Source organism: Nuphar pumila, chromosome 16, assembly GCF_984573655.1.
Source record: "Nuphar pumila chromosome 16, dmNupPumi1.hap1.1, whole genome shotgun sequence".
NCBI classification, from domain to species: Eukaryota; Viridiplantae; Streptophyta; class Magnoliopsida; order Nymphaeales; family Nymphaeaceae; genus Nuphar; species Nuphar pumila.
Window position 1 is genome coordinate 27531418 of NC_143264.1, and position 17770 is coordinate 27549187.

Consider the following 17770-nt stretch of genomic DNA (forward strand, 5'->3'; position numbering starts at 1 on the left):
CCACCAGAGGCCACTCACTATATATATATATATATATATATATATATATATATATATATATATATATATATATATATATAGTAATGGGTCATGTATATCGAGCTTTGGAAAGATTGTTTCTATTTTTTTCTAAAATTTGACCATAAAGATACAAGCTACATGCTTCATTTTGTAGGAATTGACTTTTAAATCGTCCTATTACAACATCAAGTTAGGTTTTTATAAGTTTCAAAAATCAAATCTTTATTTTAAAAAAAAATACTTAAAAATTTATTTTTTATCAAAAAAACATATCAAAGTGTGATTTTCTAATAAATCGATCATGCAGAACACATCTGTAGGGTCAGTTTTAAAAAAAACAGCCTAAAAACTCCTATCCAAGCTTGGTAGGCGTGCTCTAGGCACAAAAAAGGGTCAAGCAAGGGTAGGTGCCTGAGCCTTTTTGTGCCTACTGCATGCCTACCAAGCTTGGATAGGATTTTTTAGCTTGTTTTTTAAAAATCTGACTCTACAGTTGTGCCTACGACCTTGGTTAAGAAAAAATAATATTTTAAGTATTGATTATTTTTTGAAATTGTAGACCGTTGATTTTTTAATCTGGTGTTAGAATCTCACGAGATCAAACACGTATATGTATGGTCGAAAAAAAAAAATCTTTACAAAAACTGGGTCCACATCCTTTCTCTCTCTCTCTGTCTTCTGCTGGATTGTTGGGGGCTCCCAATCTCTGTTCCTGTAGAGGGTCCTCGATTTGCCCTCGACCAACAAGGAGGTTTTGTCCCGCATGGCCGACGAGGCTTCACCTTCGCTTCTGAGCCCCACAAAACGTCTCCGTTGCATCGTCAAACTCGGTGAGTGAGCCCCCATCAAGCAACTCCTCCTTGTTTCCCTTTATCCTATCTCGTTGAAATCGCAGTTTATAATTGATGAGCAGTCTGATAGGACTTTGACTCGCGCAATCGAAATTGGTTTATATGGTAAGACATTGGTTTCTTTATAGAGTTTGCTGGTCTCACAACAGAATGCTTCTTTGAACCCGTCTTCTTTCCCTCACATCTATGAAAATGTGATGGTTGGATCGGTAGATTCACACTCTCTTTAACTAAGTGATCTCGATTTTTCTAATCTCACCATCTTCTTCGCAAATTCTTTGGTGAAGTTGAGCTTCAAAGCTTCGATAAACAAATGCAAGTAAAAACTGCAGTGCCCATGTAGCGGGCGGCATGCTTCCATTAATTAGAAGGCTAAGTTCTAATTGCCCAGATTGACGACCCCCATTTACGGGGAATCATGCTTCATTTAAACAGAAAGCGCTCATCAATCTTCCTGCTCCTGAAGTAAGAGTGCCTACTGTGGTCTTGAATGCCCCCGCACCCTGAAAAATGCCTAACTGTACATTTGATGCACCGTTCTCATCAAAACCCTCTGCTGCGTTGTGTTGGTAAAGTTGCATAATTACACTCTTGTGACTGGCAAAACATACAACCGAGTGCTTCTGTGATTTATCGAAGACATTAGTTCTATCTTGAATGTGTAGCTAGCACACAACATATACATTTTTCTGCATTGAGAATGTTTACTATCTCGATGCTATGCAGTTATTTCCGACTATGTGTTGGTTTGTACTTGTATGGGAGCGTGGTGTTGTTTTTTCGCTCATATGGGGGTCTATGGTAACGGCTCATCCGCTTACATGTTCTAACAGACGTGCTTAAGATTTCCCTGTTATGGTTATGCTATTCGAGACAAATGGTAACGATAAGGATGTCAAAGTAGTGCTGCATTGAGATTTTAGTTGCTTTTCCGAAGTTCTTTTCCTGTTTCCTTTGTGTATGTGCTACTGATAATCATGTGCATGGTGCCTGTTACTATTGGTTGTTTGTGCGAATGTTTTATTTTATCTTTTCATGTCCTCAGTTGATGATGCTGGTCTTGTGTTTGGGATAAGCTCAGGTGGATCTGCTGTCACTCACAAAAATGATTTGGAGCACATAAACGATGAAAATCTTGGTCTGGTTGCATCACACTTGAGACAGGCCATGATGAGTTCTTCCAGAACAGTGCATACAATGGATTGGAGCAAGCGACCAGGAATTCCTCCGACTATTCCTGAAGATTTTGGAGATCAAACTTTGGATTCACATGCTTTCATTGTGGTTCATGGAGCAGGTATGAAAATTCTGCATTTTGTTTAATTTGTACGCACATTTAGATTCTACAGATAAGAATCACTTTTGCTAGTAAAATTTGATTAATCATTAATGGAGGAACAAGCCTTATTATAAGAAATGGCAGCTATCTAAGCATGCTAGTGAATATACCTCAAGCGCCTAAGGGGGGATGTGCTTGTAATGAGATATGCAGAAATACAAAGAGTGCTATAAGCACTTACAATGTCCTACAATGGACAAACAAAAGAGACAATAGCGAAGTCCACAAAGGGACAACACCACACAAAATATAAATGTCTCTTTATTGAAAGAAAGAGAGCTCTCAAGAATGAATCAAATACAAATGGGTTCACCCCTATTTATACAAAAGAAAAGGAGAGGAAGGCCTCATGGCCTCAAAAGGAGAGCCACAAAAGGGGGTCCCATGGAGTCGTTGGGAGCCCCCAACGACTCTATAGTGGGCCCCCTTGTAAAACCCCATATATAAAAAAAAAAATCTGTTTGGACCCGGGCCGGGTCGGGTCCGGACCCTACCCAGCCCCCTTTTTATTTTAGGGTTTTCAAAAACCCGAGCAGTCGGGCGCAGCAACCCCCCCCCCCCCCCCCCCCTTTTTCTTTCCCCTTTGCGTGCGGGCAAGTTTGGGAAACCCACCAGGGGTTTTCCCTTTCGATTGCCCCCTGCGCCTTTATGAGAGAGGTTGGAGGGCGAGGGGAGTCACGCCTCCCTCTCGCAGCCCTCGCTCCCCCCTCCGCGCCGGTCTCCTCCCTGCTGCGCACGCCGCCGACGGTGGCCCCCACTCCCAGGTACGCCATTCTCTTCTCCTCCCTCTTCTTTTCCTCACCCCCCCTCTCTGTCACCTCGCCGGGAGGCCGGCAGGCGGCGCACAACCCTGCTGTGCCCTCCTGCCTCTCCGGTAATCACCGGAGGGCCGACAGGTGGCCTGCAAGGCCCCTGTCGTCCCCTCTTCCCTCTGGGGGTGCACCGGAGTGCCGGCAGGGGACCAATGGCCCCTGCGACACTCCCTCACCTCTGTGGGTGACAGGGAAACTGACAGGAGATCGGTTTCCCTCCCTGTCACCCCCACCTCGGTCTCTCTTTCGGCAGGGGTCAGTTCCCCTGCCACCTTTCGACCACCTTTAGGCAGGGGCAATGCCCCTGCCGCTTCTTGTTTTTTCGGCAGGCGGGGGCTCGTCCGCAGCCTCTTGTGTTCTGGCGCGCAGGGGTAGTGCCCCTGCCGCCTTCCTGTCTCGGCTGGCAGGGGCAATGCCCCTGCCGCCCCCTGGCTTCTAGGAGGGCAGGGAATACCCCCTGCCGCTCTTGACCCTCGGCACGCAGGGGGGCCGGACACCCCCCCCTGCGGCTTCGCGATTTTTGACTGGCAGGGGTCGAGGCCCCTGCCGTCTCTTGATTCGTCAGGCAGGGGCTGGGGCCCCTGCCATTCCTCATTTTCGACAGGCAGGGGCTGGGGCCCTTGCCATTTCTTCATTTTTGTCAGGCAAGGGCCAGGGCCCTTGCCATTCTGTTTGTACCAGGCAGGGGCCGAGGCCCTGCCTTTCCCTGTTCTTGAGGTAGGGGCCGAGACCCCTGCCATGCGTGACTTGTTTGGCTGCGGCCGAGGGCCCTGCCTTTTGTTGTTCTGTCTGGAAGGGGCCGGTATCCCCGGTCACTTAATCCTACCCTTGCTCCCGTCGCACCATTTAATTAAATTAACATAATTGAATACTCACCCTGTTGCAGACCTCGCATCGGACCCCCCGCTCTGGCTCCGCGGCCCGAGCCTCGTATCATCTACACGCGTAGACGCACGCAGCTGCACGACATCCCGAGGTAGGGGAAAGTCGCACGAATAGTGTGTATGAACAAAATAAAATAAGACTTCTGAGATAGAATAATTATTTTTGCATATTTGCGTATCTGAAGAAGTATTGGTTGATCAATGTTTTACTCTTTGTGATTCTTTTGAAATTGCATAATGTAAATTCTTTGGGTAGACTCATTCTAGAAAGAATCAAGTAGTTTACTTGGCATGCCTGTTTACGTGTACGATTACTTAACTCATAATTGTCTATTATGCATGCTTATTTCTTTGAAACTGCATACTTAAGATAGACTTTGTGAAGGGACTCAAAACCACTGCAATTGCTATTATAACCGAACCTTAAGGCAGGTACGGTATGAATTTTATGTAAGATCATGGAGGGTATTGAAGTGTGAAATCTATACTTTATTGATTTTGATGTCGTAATATCGGCCTCCACAGGCCAATTGCTCAGAAAAGCAAAACATGTCATGTAGGAACCAAAAGAATCATAAACCATTATGTTGCCCTCTCATCGTAGTTGTACCTTTAGGAAGGTACGATCGTACTTTTGGACAAGTACGTCCCATGTGGGATGATGAGGTTGTGGCAACCTCGATGAGTGCAATTATCAAAATGCTGAGATCACATAAAAAGGTGACCATTCGCCTTCACAGGCAAGATGCTCGAGTGGGTCTAATGGACCAGAGCATGTAGGATGGGGCGGCGGTTAAGAAACCCCCGTCGTACCCATCCGATCTTCACGGTTCATCAAGGGAGAGGATCGATGGTATAAAGACTCCGATGGACAGGTTGTTAACAACCACCCCACGGGCAAAAGACTCGGTTTTCCCCAGTCATCGGAGTTAGGGGAATTGGGATGACCATAAATTATCCTAGGTGGTAACTTCCAGGCACTTCTGCAGAAGTTGGATGCATCCATGGGCCACGAATGCCTTTGGGGATTTACTCTCTTGGTCACTGACCGTCCCCTTAGGAGCGGACTTAGTCAACCATCCGGGTTAATGAAAACACCTGACATAATAAACCCCTGGATCGGTCTCGGCTGTTTCTACGTTTCGCGTCTGTGCGTACCCACAGGCCAGTTAATATCAGAACTTAAAAAATATATTCATGAATAGATGTAGATAACTGAGACTTACACTGCTTCAACTAACCACTCTTTGCACTTATTACACTTGTTAGAATAGACTACAACTGCTTTAATTGCTTAAATATGATAATTGCTTATCTCATGAATGTCCTGTTTTATTTTCATTCTACCTATCTGTTCGTGCACCTACTGGTTTGTTATGAAACTGACCCATTTCATGGGCAGGTGAGGAGTAGGACTTCACTGGCGGCCGATGGCGTGGTACAACGTGGATTAAGATTCATCTTCTTTCTGCTGGCGGCTTGGCTCTAGGACTTTTTAGAGTTTTCTTAGATTTATTGAACTTTGGAATAAAATGCTCATTTTGTAATAAACTGCAGATTTTAATCGATTGCCTTATTTCTTAAATTCCTTTAAGATGTTGTACATGTGAATGATGGTTTTTCAGCTAACGTACCCAGGATTGTTGACTTGTGTTCCTTTTTAAATGTCTTCCGCTGTTGTTTTTAAATATTAAACTTTAAATCTTTGAAAGGTTTTTCGATAAGGTTTTCGAAATCACAAGTCGAAATTTTGGGGCGTTACAACTTGGTATCAGAGCCAGGTTAGAAAGAAGTGAATCTTGACTATTGAGCATCCCATCGCGCTGTAAGTAAGTCTTTGATATTTCATACATGTTTAGACTAAATTATATTCTATTTTTATTCGTAGTACCGTTGGATATATGGATCCGTTTACTGGTTCTAATGGTAGTCGCGGTAGGAGCACGCGTAGTGTACGTGGCCGTTCCGTAAGGAAGAGGGGCGGACGTGAGATGTTCGGGGCTGGTTACTGGGCTAACCGCCCTCCTCTCCCCCTTTTTATGGATGAGCAAGGCTTGTCACTACCGATCGCCTACCAGATACCCTTGGCAGCAGCGTGGGCTGAAGTGCATGCTCGAGAAGGTGTTTTCGCGCCTTCACACATTCGGGTGCACCATCAGACACCACAGGAGTCATCGGGAGATTTTGTTCCCCCTGAGTTAGCAGAGGAGTGCGGTTTCTGCGGAGAAACTGGGCACACCGTGGATGCTTGCCTCCACAAGGCCGAGCATGACGACAAGATCGCATTTTCGACTGTAGGCGAGCAACCACCACCTCCGGCAGACCCAGTGGGCGGTGTATCACCCACATACACACCTGCGACGGATTCTTCAGATTATAGCCTTGGCTCACCGGAATATACTCCGGCGACGCCCCTTTACGGGCAGAAGCCCTCCTACGAGGAGCCACTTCCCTTCACCCCTAAGCGCAGATTCAGGCGCACAGGCAATAGAAGAGAATATCTTAGGAAGTACTCTAGCCGTCCCTAAGGGGAGGTAGCACTTACCTAGTTTTGTTGGAGTCTGTGAACTCATTTATAATTATGGAATAGAACTTTTGCTCATGTACCAGCACAGCTGGATTCTAAATATTTGACTTTCGTAATAAAGATCTATGTTTTTGCTTTTACTCCTATACTTATGCTTACTTGTACGTCTTCAGTATTTTGACCTTAATCTAGGTTGTTTTTTTAGGATGGCGGGAAACTCAAGCCACAGCATGGCCGATGAGTTGCGCGAACAGAGGGGATTCATGATGGATACCCTCAACTCCTTGGCTGAGGCGATTCGTAACCAGGGTCGCCCCCATCAGGATCCGGGTTCCCTTGTTGGGAATACACCAACTGCCACCTATGAAAAATTTCTGAAGTTGGACCCTCCTACTTTCTCTGGCAAGGTTGATCCTTACTTGGCGGAGAGTTGGGTTAAAGAGGTGGAACGGGTGTTCGAAGTGTTGTCCGTTCCTGATGATAAGAAGACGATGTTCGTGTCCTTTCGTTTGAAGGACGACGCTCGCGAATGGTGGGACACTACGCGGGAGGTGCAGTTTTCGGGTGCTGAGGTGATTCCGTGGGAGGCCTTCCGAAGGGTTTTTCTCGGAAACTATTTCCCTCCTCATGCGAGGGAAAAGAAGAAGGTGGAATTTCTGAAGCTGTGCCAAGCAGCTTAAGTTTGAACGAATATATCGCCAAATTTCAACGGTTGGAGCGCTATTGTCCTCAGCTATTCGAGGATGATCATGAGCGGGCCGGGAAGTTTATTCGCGGACTGAAGGAAGGACTCAGGCATAGGGTTCTCACCAATATGCCCGCGACTTTTTTTGCGGCAGTAGCAGCAGCCACCCTACTGAACGAGGATTGGGAGCGTTCAAAAAGTGTGCAAGCCAAAAAGTCACCCGCGTCAGGTGGTGATCAGAAGAAGACCTATCCCGGCGGCCCAGGGCAACGACCACCTTTTCCAGTGAAGACTGAAGGAGGGAAGAAACAGTTTCCTCCAGCAAAGCGCCAACGACAGCAGGGCCACCCACCGCCCAGACAACCGTCGGGAGATAACTGCCCCAGGTGCAAGAGGCCTCATGTGGGACAATCTTGTCCGCGGGACACTGGCGGATGCCTGTACTGTGGCAAGATGGGCCATTTCATACGCGACTGCCGGAAGAAAGCAACAGATGACCTCAAGCGAACCGGCAACGTAGCTCAACCTCCTCGACCACCTCCTCAGCAGCAACAACGAGCACAACCAAGCAGTGGCAGAGAGCCGGGTCGAGTTTATGCAGCCACGGTCGATCAATTGACCAAAGGGGATCTCGTTCAAGGTACCATTCTTGTTGCTGATCAAGCAGCTTTTGCACTCTTTGATTGTGGTGCTACACACTCGTTTGTGTCAGAAAAATTCGTAAAACAATTGCATATAACGGTAAAAACACTTGATAATGCTTTAGACGTGTATAACCCCGTTGGGAAGAACACAATTTGCACCACTTTCATACCTGAATTGGACGTAGTTGTGGCAGAGAGGCACTTGCCTGCTTGTGCTATCCTGCTGGAGATGACCGAATTTGACGTCATCCTAGGCATGGATTGGTTGCACAAGTATCATGCCAAGATCTTTTGCCGTGTTGGCAAGATCGTTTTATCACCGTCAGGCTCTTCGAGAGTAGAATTCAGAATTCCCAGACCTGTTCGAGCAAGCCGGATGATCTCGGCGCTTAAGGCACAGAACTTTTTACGGAAGGGATGCACTGCCTTTTTGGTTAGTGTTATCCAGTTAGATCCAATGCCTATTCCCATCGGTGAGCTAGATGTTGTTCGTGATTATCCCGACGTTTTTCCTAAAGAGCTGTCGGGACTTCCCCCGTCTCGTGAGGTAGAATTCAATATTGAATTGCTACCAGGTACGACACCAATCTCCAAAGCACCCTACAGAATGGCGCCGGCTGAGCTTGAGGAGCTGAAGAAGCAGTTGCAGGAGTTGTTGGATCAGGGATTCATTCGCCCCAGCGTTTCTCCTTGGGGAGCTCCTGTGCTCTTCGTGGAGAAGGACGGGACTTTGCGGTTGTGCATCGACTATCGAATGCTCAACCAGGCCACAATAAAAAACAAGTACCCATTGCCGCGTATCGAAGACTTGTTCGATCAGTTGCAGAAGGCCAAGGTTTTCTCGAAAATCGATCTTAGGTCCGGATACCATCAACTCAGAATTAGGAATGAGGATATTCCTAAGACGGCCTTTCGGACGAGATACGGACATTACGAGTTCACAGTCATGCCGTTCGGACTGACCAATGCCCTCGCAGCCTTTATGGACTTAATGAATAGGGTGTTCAAGCCATTTTTGGACACCTTCGTGATCGTGTTCATCGACGACATCTTGGTGTACTCAGAAAGTCGAGAGCAACATCGAGAGCACCTAACAGTTGTGTTGGAGACCTTGCGAAAGGAACGTTTGTATGCCAAGTTCTCTAAATGTGAATTCTGGCTCGAGGAAGTCATGTTTTTGGGACACGTTATTTCTAAGGAAGGAGTGTCCGTGGACCCTGCAAAGGTGGAGGCTGTACTTGGTTGGCAGCAACCAAAGAACGCACGTGATATCAGAAGTTTCCTTGGACTAGCAGGTTACTACAGAAGATTCATTCAAGATTTTTCTAAAATTGCGTTACCCCTGACGAAGTTACTGAAGAAAGAGACTAAATTCTTATGGGACGAGAAGTGCGAGGCGAGTTTTCAGTTGTTGAAGGAGCGACTTACCAGTGCTCCTATTTTGACCTTACCTTCTGGTAAAGGCGGATTCGTGATTTATACTGATGCCTCTGGGTCAGGCCTAGGGGCTGTGCTGATGCAGAATGGGAAAGTGATCGCATACGCCTCTCGGCAACTTAAAATTCACGAGAAGAACTACCCAACTCACGATTTAGAGTTAGCTGCGGTGGTGTTCGCACTGAAGATTTGGCGTCATTACTTGTATGGGGAGCAATTTGAGGCATTCACCGATCATAAGAGCCTTAAGTACCTATTTTCGCAGAAAGAATTGAACATGAGACAACGATGTTGGCTTGAATTCCTCAAGGATTACAAAACACCCTCTCCTACGCCCTCAGCCGCAAAGCACCGGAAGTTTCGATTAATGCTTTATTTGCTGGATGGAGGTTGGTCGAAGACCTAGCCTCATGGGAACCTGTAATAACCATGATTTTTATCAGATAAATAAATGTAGACTTTAAGTCATTAAGGTAATACACGAATATTTTAAGGTTTTAATTATTTATTCGTAATTGGATCTTAGATAACCTATTTGGATCCTTGAAGTAAATCGGATTTTTATGAGACAATTTCTATAACACTTTAGTGAGAATTGAGGCGATGTTCGGATCCACAATATTGCATTTGGATCTTCGATATTAGAATTTCAAATATTAATCTGGATCCTTGAATTGAAATCATAAAGATCAATGTACATTTAGCTGGATCCATAATAATTCATTTGGATCCGTAGTTCTAAAGCAGAGTATGATCAAAACTTCAGATTTTTGGATCCAAATTTATTAAAAGGATTGACGAATCACAATGGATCTTGGATCCATATTAATTTATGTTAATTTTTGGATAACGTTAATGGATCTATATTAAACTATGAAAGACCCACAAGATCGTAGTGAAGAATAAACCAAATGTATTAAGAATATAATACTTTACCGCCTAAGAAAGAGATCCAGATCCACAAACGGATCCGGATAAGTCGAATAAGGATCCATAAAGGAACCATATATATATATATAATAGTATATATATATGTATATATATATATATATATATATATATATAAATAAACATATCGCGTGGATCCATAGTTGGATCTATTTGGATCCGACCTTCGGATCCACTTCGTAAAGATGTCACGGATCCACATCGCTTGAGGGACACGGATCCAACACGAGGTTGGATCCCGGGTCTCGGATTTGGACCCCGGCCCGCACCCTGCATGATGAAAAAAAAAAGGCAACCCGATATGGGTTGCCCGATAAAACAAAAAGAAAAAAAAAGAAAGTTAGGGTTCGGTGTGAACCCTAACTGATATCGCTTGGGGAGGGGGTGGGCCGGAGAGCAGCCGCCGGGGGCGAGAGTACCGGCCTCCTCCATTTTCGGGAGGCCACCCTCCTACTAAAGAGGGATCATCGACTCCTCTTCCATCCCTCTCTCGCTCCTCTCTACCTCCCGTACTCTTCCTCTCCCATTTAGCCGAACCCTCACTCTCATTCTTCCTTCTCCTCCTGCACTCTCGTCTCCCTGTTCATCTCGATTGTGCTCAGAAGTGGGGCCGTGAACGCCGACGAAACCTCCTTCTCGCAGCATCAACCACCATCACGCTGGAAAGAGGTAGGTTTTTCTGTGATTACGTATATTTACTAAGTTTCAAGCATCCTTTGGATTTGCCGTAACTCCCAACTCGAAAAAAAATTGGGGGTTTTGGGTGGCCGTGAAACCTTAATAAAAAGGGAAAGGGGATTTGGGGTTTAAGCTACCAAAAATCCATATAGGATTTTCTATTGTCCAAGTTTATCTGTGCGCACTCATACACGATTGTTGCATAAGATCATGTTTAACTATCCTCCAGGTTGTAATCATCTTAATATGTTCAAGTGACTAGGAAGGATTTGGGTTTTTGGGTTGCTCAATGAAGATTCAGGCCCATTTCTTTTATTCAACTATGTCATCTGTATAGGATGTTGTATAATCAATGGGTAATACTTGCTGTAAAAGTCTAATTAGTGTTTCTTTTAATTCGATACAAGAGGCCTTTGTTCAATCAGTTATGTGAGTAATTTAATTCAAGTATATGCGTATAAGAGTGTGGCTTCATAAAATGTTAATTTTCCAGTATTGCTAACTTCTGAAAGTATTAGTTTTAGCTACAGTGTTCTGTGACCTTAATAGGTGGATTGTGTTTGATGACTTTCGTTTTTCCTTTTTAAGTTCTGAAAATCTTGCTTTATCAAGGGGTATCAAACATTGAACTGTTACTAATTATTCCCTGCTAAAAGAAAAAAAAAAACATGATTGTATGTTTTGAGAATATGTGTTGTGATTGTAAATAAAATAATGCTTGGTAAGTTCGTTAACTAATTTATAATCGATGATGTATGCACTTAATCAGAACTGTGGGGCTGAGACCGAAAGACAAAATTATTTCTGTTTCTTGCGAAACTGTCCAGTCAGTGTATAAGCATGTACAGGACGTACATATACTAATTCCATGTTGAGAACTCTAATTGTTACTATACATACATAGTTGAGTTATGAATAATTAGTGGCACAGGTTAGCATGCTGGTATGCTCTGCATTCTTTTTCAATAACTCGATAGGCAATTGGTTCTGAAGACAACTAATGAGGGTTTGAATCTCCTGTAGCTGACTTGATGTTATTTTTGTTAGTAACCTCTCAACTAGTGACATATTTTACTGAACATGCCACTACACTGGAGCCTACATGTCCAGGTGTTTTGTATGTCCTGATTTTTCTCAGGCACAGATAACCGCATATTCTAAAATCTTTATGCCCAGATTACTGCGTGGTTTAGAATAGAAGCATGCACATACTGATGGATTGATAGATAATTCTTTTTAGCTTTGGTAGAACAATTACCTGTACACACCTGTCAACCTGTTAGGCTGTACAAGTATATGCCTATCCATATGCAGAACAATATCTACATGTATATTTGGGTAGTTATAATAGAGTTTGCCCTATGTATTTCCTTGCTAATGGTTGTATAACCTGAACGGTATATGTGTTATAAATTGTGAGTAAATTGAGCCTTGGCTATAACCTTATGTACACAAACAAATGGACATGCACTTTGTGTTTAAATTTTATGTAGAACAAAGTGTGTTTTAATCTTTATTGCCATTATGAACATGTATACGATATCCTGATTGTAGTGGGAAATATGTGATGCTACATATTTGTGAAACATTATGTTTTATGCTTTAGTGATAGAAGGAATTGTAACTGGATATAAAAATGGGCGTGTGTGCAATTTGGTTTTATCTGAGATTTTTCATATAAACTGCTGACATTCAAATATGGAAATGTCTGAGTTTTGACTGCTTTCTGTAGAAGAGCTATGAAACATATTAATGAAATGTCATTTATTAAAATTGTTTGTTGCATGCAGTCAAGTTATGTGAATTGCTTTTTCTTGTCCACTAAGAATTCAAAATGAATGATAGGGAGTTTGGGAATCATGCCTAATTGGGCAATATGGATTGGGTACCTGATGCAGGTACTTTTGTTAATGAACGTGTACTCAATGTCAATAACATTGGTGAGAAAATTAAAGATTAATTTCTGTGATCCTGACTGGTTGAAAGATACCGGGGCATTTGTGTCCGATTGGTTTAAAAGTACCAAAGCATTTAGAATAATGATCATAATACTGATAAGAACTTAAATTTAATTCTTGTTGCTCGACTGGTTTAAAGGCACCGGAGCACTTTGAGTGGGTTATGCAATCGATATGACAAAGGATGGGAACTGTTCTATGCACCTTGGTAAAATGACTAAGGTTGAGAATTCTACTACTATGATAGTAGAAAGAAGTTGGGGAAATGCCCCATACTTCGGGAAAATAATTAAATGAAAAGATTAACCCACTCAGATTCGGGCTTACCTTGGAGAGGGTAGGTGGTACAAAACTCTGGGGACATGTGTTTAGTTTCGAGCGTAAAGCGACTCGTTGGTCCCAATCCTCAGAGTTGGGGGACCCGGACTACCAAATGTGTCCTAGGTGGTAGTTCCATATTCTTCTGCAGAAGTTAGGGATGCATCCTGTTTTGGTTTTGGCCTTTGGGAGTTTCTCTCGGTCACTGGCCGCTCCCTTGGGATTTCAGTCACAGTTAGAATGTTCGGGTTAATAAAACAACTTTGAATAATATACCCCTGAATGTTCTCTTCTGTGATGGTTGCCTCGGCCCGTGTGTACCCGCTGGATAAGATAAGATAAGATAAGATAAGATAAGATAAGATAAGATAAACATCAATTAGAACATTCTAGGTATCACAGTGAGTGGAGTTTTAGGGAAACATGTTTATATTCTTCCAGCATGTTCTGAACTTGTGATGAAATGAAATACTGAAAGGTGTAGATATGAGATAATTGAATTCATATTGTGGTTGTTACATGACTGTTATGCATGTTGCTGTGGTTGCATAATCCGCTTTGATTGCTTATGTATATGTCTGTTATAGTTGTTGCATAGTCTGCTTCACTTACTTTTAAGCATTCCATGGAATCGGTGGCCATGATATATTTAAATGCTGCAAATGATATTACCTTATCATGAGATGAATTTTGTACTCCTGCAATGGTTGATTTGGTCTTGGTAGTGTTTATATATTCTAGCTAGAAACTTAAATTAACAATGTGCAGTAGTTTAGTAATGTTTATATTCTCATGCTATGTTTTATTGTCCATAATTAAACAAATCCCTTGCATACTTGTTACTTAGTATATTTGCCAAATTTACAGTAATTCCTACTTAGACGTGGTAGTCTAATTCCAATCAATCTACTAATTTTCAGGCAAAGAATAGAGTTTATGAGCGGCTGCGGGATGAGGCATCGGATCGAGATTTTATGTTTTATTGTTCCAGGGATCGCTTGAGTTTATTGTAAATTTTAACTGTTCATATCATTTAAAACTCTGATGATCTTCATTAATATTGAAATGAAATAAATGTTTTGGGATTCTCTCCACCGTAATGTCTCGAAATGTTTAACCTTATTTTATTTCTTGTTTCCGCTGTTATAAAAAAAAAAAAATCCTCTAAAATTTGGGTTAAAATTTTGGGGTGTTTCAGAACCTTTCGCGATCACTCAAGGTTTAATCGGCTTATCTCACCTTGTTGCTCAACCTGAGCTGCTTGCGAGGATCATCAATGGGCAGAAAGCTGATGCACACTACGAGAAGTTGAAGGCTCAAGCGATATTGGCAGAGACACATTTTCGTCTGAAGGAGGATGGAAGTATATGGTTGAAGGAGCGCCTTTGGGTTCCTGACGACCCGATTCTTCGAGATGAAATTTTGGCGGAGGCCCACAAGTCTAGGTACACAATCCACCCTGGTAGCACGAAGATGTTCAAGGACCTTCAACGCAATTATTGGTGGAACGGTATGAAGCGAGACGTGGCTGAGTATGTCTCGAAGTGTTTAACGTGTCAGCAGATCAAGATCGAGCACCAGAAACCCGATGGGGTCATGCAGCAGATAGAAATCCCTCTATGGAAGTGGGAAGATGTTACCATGGACTTCATAGTCGGTCTTCCGAGAACGCGGAGGAAGCATGACGCGATTTGGGTGATCGTCGATAGAGTCACCAAGTCGGCTCACTTCCTACCTATCCGTCTCAACCAATCATTGGATAGTCTCGCTGATCTCTATGTTAGAGAGATTGTGAGATTGCACGGTGTTCCAGTCTCGATTATCTCCAATCGTGATCCTAGATTCACTTCAAGGTTTTGGGGACAACTTCAGTTGGCGTTGGGCACAAAGTTAAAGTTTAGTACTGCGTTTCACCCTCAGACGGACGGGCAGTCGGAGCGTACGATTCAAACCTTGGAACACATGCTTCGAGACTGTATGATGGACGGGAAGGGAGAGTGGGATTCCCACATCAGTTTGACGGAGTTCGCGTATAACAACAGCTATCATGCGAGCATCGGGATGGCCCCATACGAAGCTTTATATGGGAGACCATGTCGATCACCTGTTTACTGGGACGAGGTTGGCGAACGAAGTTTGGAGGCACCTATAGTCTTGCAACACTATACTCAGCAAGTGCAGATGATTCGAGAGCGGCTCCGTACCGCTCAGAGTCGGCAGAAAAGCTATGCAGATAGACGTCGACGAGAGCATACCTTCGATATTGGCGAGATGGTTTTTGTTAAGGTATCTCCGACGAAGAGCGTATTTTGGTTCGGGAAGAAGTGAAAGCTAAGTCCTAGATACGTCGGACCGTTCGAAATCCTGGAGCGGATTGGAGAAGCAGTTTATCGCGTGGCGTTACCTCCGCAGTATGCTCAGATCCATAATGTTTTTCACGTATCCATGTTGAGGAAGTATGTTCACGATCCATCGCATATCATTCATTATGATGATGTGGACATTAGAGGGGACTTGACATTCGAAGAAAGACCAGTGGAGATTATCGACCGTCGTGACCAAGTGCTAAGATCAAAAACCATTTCCTTTGTAAAGGCTCGGTGGCAACATCATGGAATTGACGAATGTACTTGGGAACCTGAGAACGATATTAGGGAAAAATATCCTCACCTGTATTTTGATTCTTCAAGGTAATAAATATTTCGCGGACGAAATTCTTTTAAGAGGGGTAGGATGTAAAACCCCATATAAAAAAAAAAAATCTGTTTGGACCCGGGCCCCTTTTTATTTTAGGGTTTTCAAAAACCCGAGCAGTCGGGGGCAGCAACCCCCCCTTTTTCTTTCCCCTTCGCGTGCGGGCAAGTTTGGGAAACCCACCAGGGGTTTTCCCTTTCGATTGCCCCCTGCGCCTTTATGAGAGAGGTTGGAGGGCGAGGGGAGTCACGCCTCCCTCTCGCAGCCCTCGCTCCCCCCTCCGCGTCGGTCTCCTCCCTACTGCGCACGCCGCCGACGGCGGCCCCCACTCCCAGGTACACCATTCTCTTCTCCTCCCTCTTCTCTTCTCCTCCCTCTTCTTTTCCTCACCCCCCCTCTCTGTCACCTCGCCGGGAGGCCGGCAGGCGGCGCACAGCCCTGCCGTGCCCTCCTGCCTCTCCGGTAATCACCGGAGGGCCGACAGGTGGCCTGCAAGGCCCCTGTCGTCCCCTCTTCCCTCTGGGGGTGCACCGGAGTGCCGACAGGGGACCAATGGCCCCTGCGACACTCCCTCACCTCTGTGGGTGACAGGGAGACTGACAGGAGGTCGGTTTCTCTCCCTGTCACCCCCACCTCGGTCTCTCTTTCGGCAGGGGTCATTTCCCCTGCCACCTTTCGACCACCTTTAGGCAGGGGCAATGCCCCTGCCGCTTCTTGTTTTTTCGGCAGGCGGGGGCTCGTCCGCAGCCTCTTGTGTTCAGGCGCGCAGGGGTAGTGCCCCTGCCGCCTTCCTGTCTCGGCTGGCAGGGGCAATGCCCCTGCCGCCCCCTGGGTTCTGGGAGGGCAGGGAATACCCCCTGCCGCTCTTGACCCTCGGCACGCAGGGGGGCCGGACACCACCCCCTGCGGCTCCGCGATTTTTGACTGGCAGGGGTCGAGGCCCCTGCCATTTGTAGGTGTTTCTGGCAGGGGACGAGGCCCCTGCCGTCTCTTGATTCGTCAGGCAGGGGCTGGGGCCCCTGCCATTCCTCATTTTCGACAGGCAGGGGCTGGGGCCCTTGCCATTTCTTCATTTTTGTCAGGCAAGGGCCAGGGCCCTTGCCATTCTGTTTGTACCAGGCAGGGGCCGAGGCCCTGCCTTTCCCTGTTCTTGAGGTAGGGGCCGAGACCCCTGCCATGCGTGACTTGTTTGGCTGCGGCCGAGGGCCCTGCCTTTTGTTGTTCTGTCTGGAAGGGGCCGGTATCCCCGGTCACTTAATCCTACCCTTGCTCCCGTCGCACCATTTAATTAAATTAACATAATTGAATACTCACCCTGTTGCAGACCTCGCATCGGACCCCCCGCTCTGGCTCCGCGGCCCGAGCCTCGTATCATCTACACGCGTAGACGCACGCAGCTGCACGACATCCCGAGGTAGGGGAAAGTCGCACGAATAGTGTGTATGAACAAAATAAAATAAGACTTCTGAGATAGAATAATTATTTTTGCATATTTGCGTATCTGAAGAAGTATTGGTTGATCAATGTTTTACTCTTTGTGATTCTTTTGAAATTGCATAATGTAAATTCTTTGGGTAGACTCATTCTAGAAAGAATCAAGTAGTTTACTTGGCATGCCTGTTTACGTGTACGATTACTTAACTCATAATTGTCTATTATGCATGCTTATTCCTTTGAAACTGCATACTTAAGATAGACTTTGTGAAGGGACTCAAAACCACTGCAATTGCTATTATAACCGAACCTTAAGGCAGGTACGGTATGAATTTTATGTAAGATCATGGAGGGTATTGAAGTGTAAAATCTATACTTTATTGATTTTGATGTGGTAATATCGGCCTCCACAGGCCAATTGCTCAGAAAAGCAAAACATGTCATGTAGAAACCAAAAGAATCATAAACCATTATGTTGCCCACTCATCGTAGTTGTACCTCTAGGAAGGTACGATCGTACTTTTGGACAAGTACGTCCCA

General features: G+C 44.8%; 1 protein-coding gene across 5 annotated transcripts in view; it reads left to right on the top strand.

The window, feature by feature from the left end:
- The first annotated feature begins 695 nt into the window (after nucleotides 1-695).
- LOC149813134 (Amino acid kinase family protein) overlaps nucleotides 696-17770 on the top strand; it is a 187233-nt gene continuing 170158 nt past the window's right edge. For 2 of the 5 annotated variants that reach the window (XM_089992468.1, XM_089992472.1), the window contains exons 1-2: nucleotides 696-851; nucleotides 1918-2169. In XM_089992468.1, coding sequence (XP_089848594.1) covers nucleotides 785-851; nucleotides 1918-2169 — 319 coding nt within the window. In that variant the 5' untranslated portion in view covers nucleotides 696-784. The remainder of the gene's footprint in view (nucleotides 852-1917; nucleotides 2170-17770) is intronic. The other 3 variants (XM_089992469.1, XM_089992470.1, XM_089992471.1) reach the window with 2 other exon arrangements.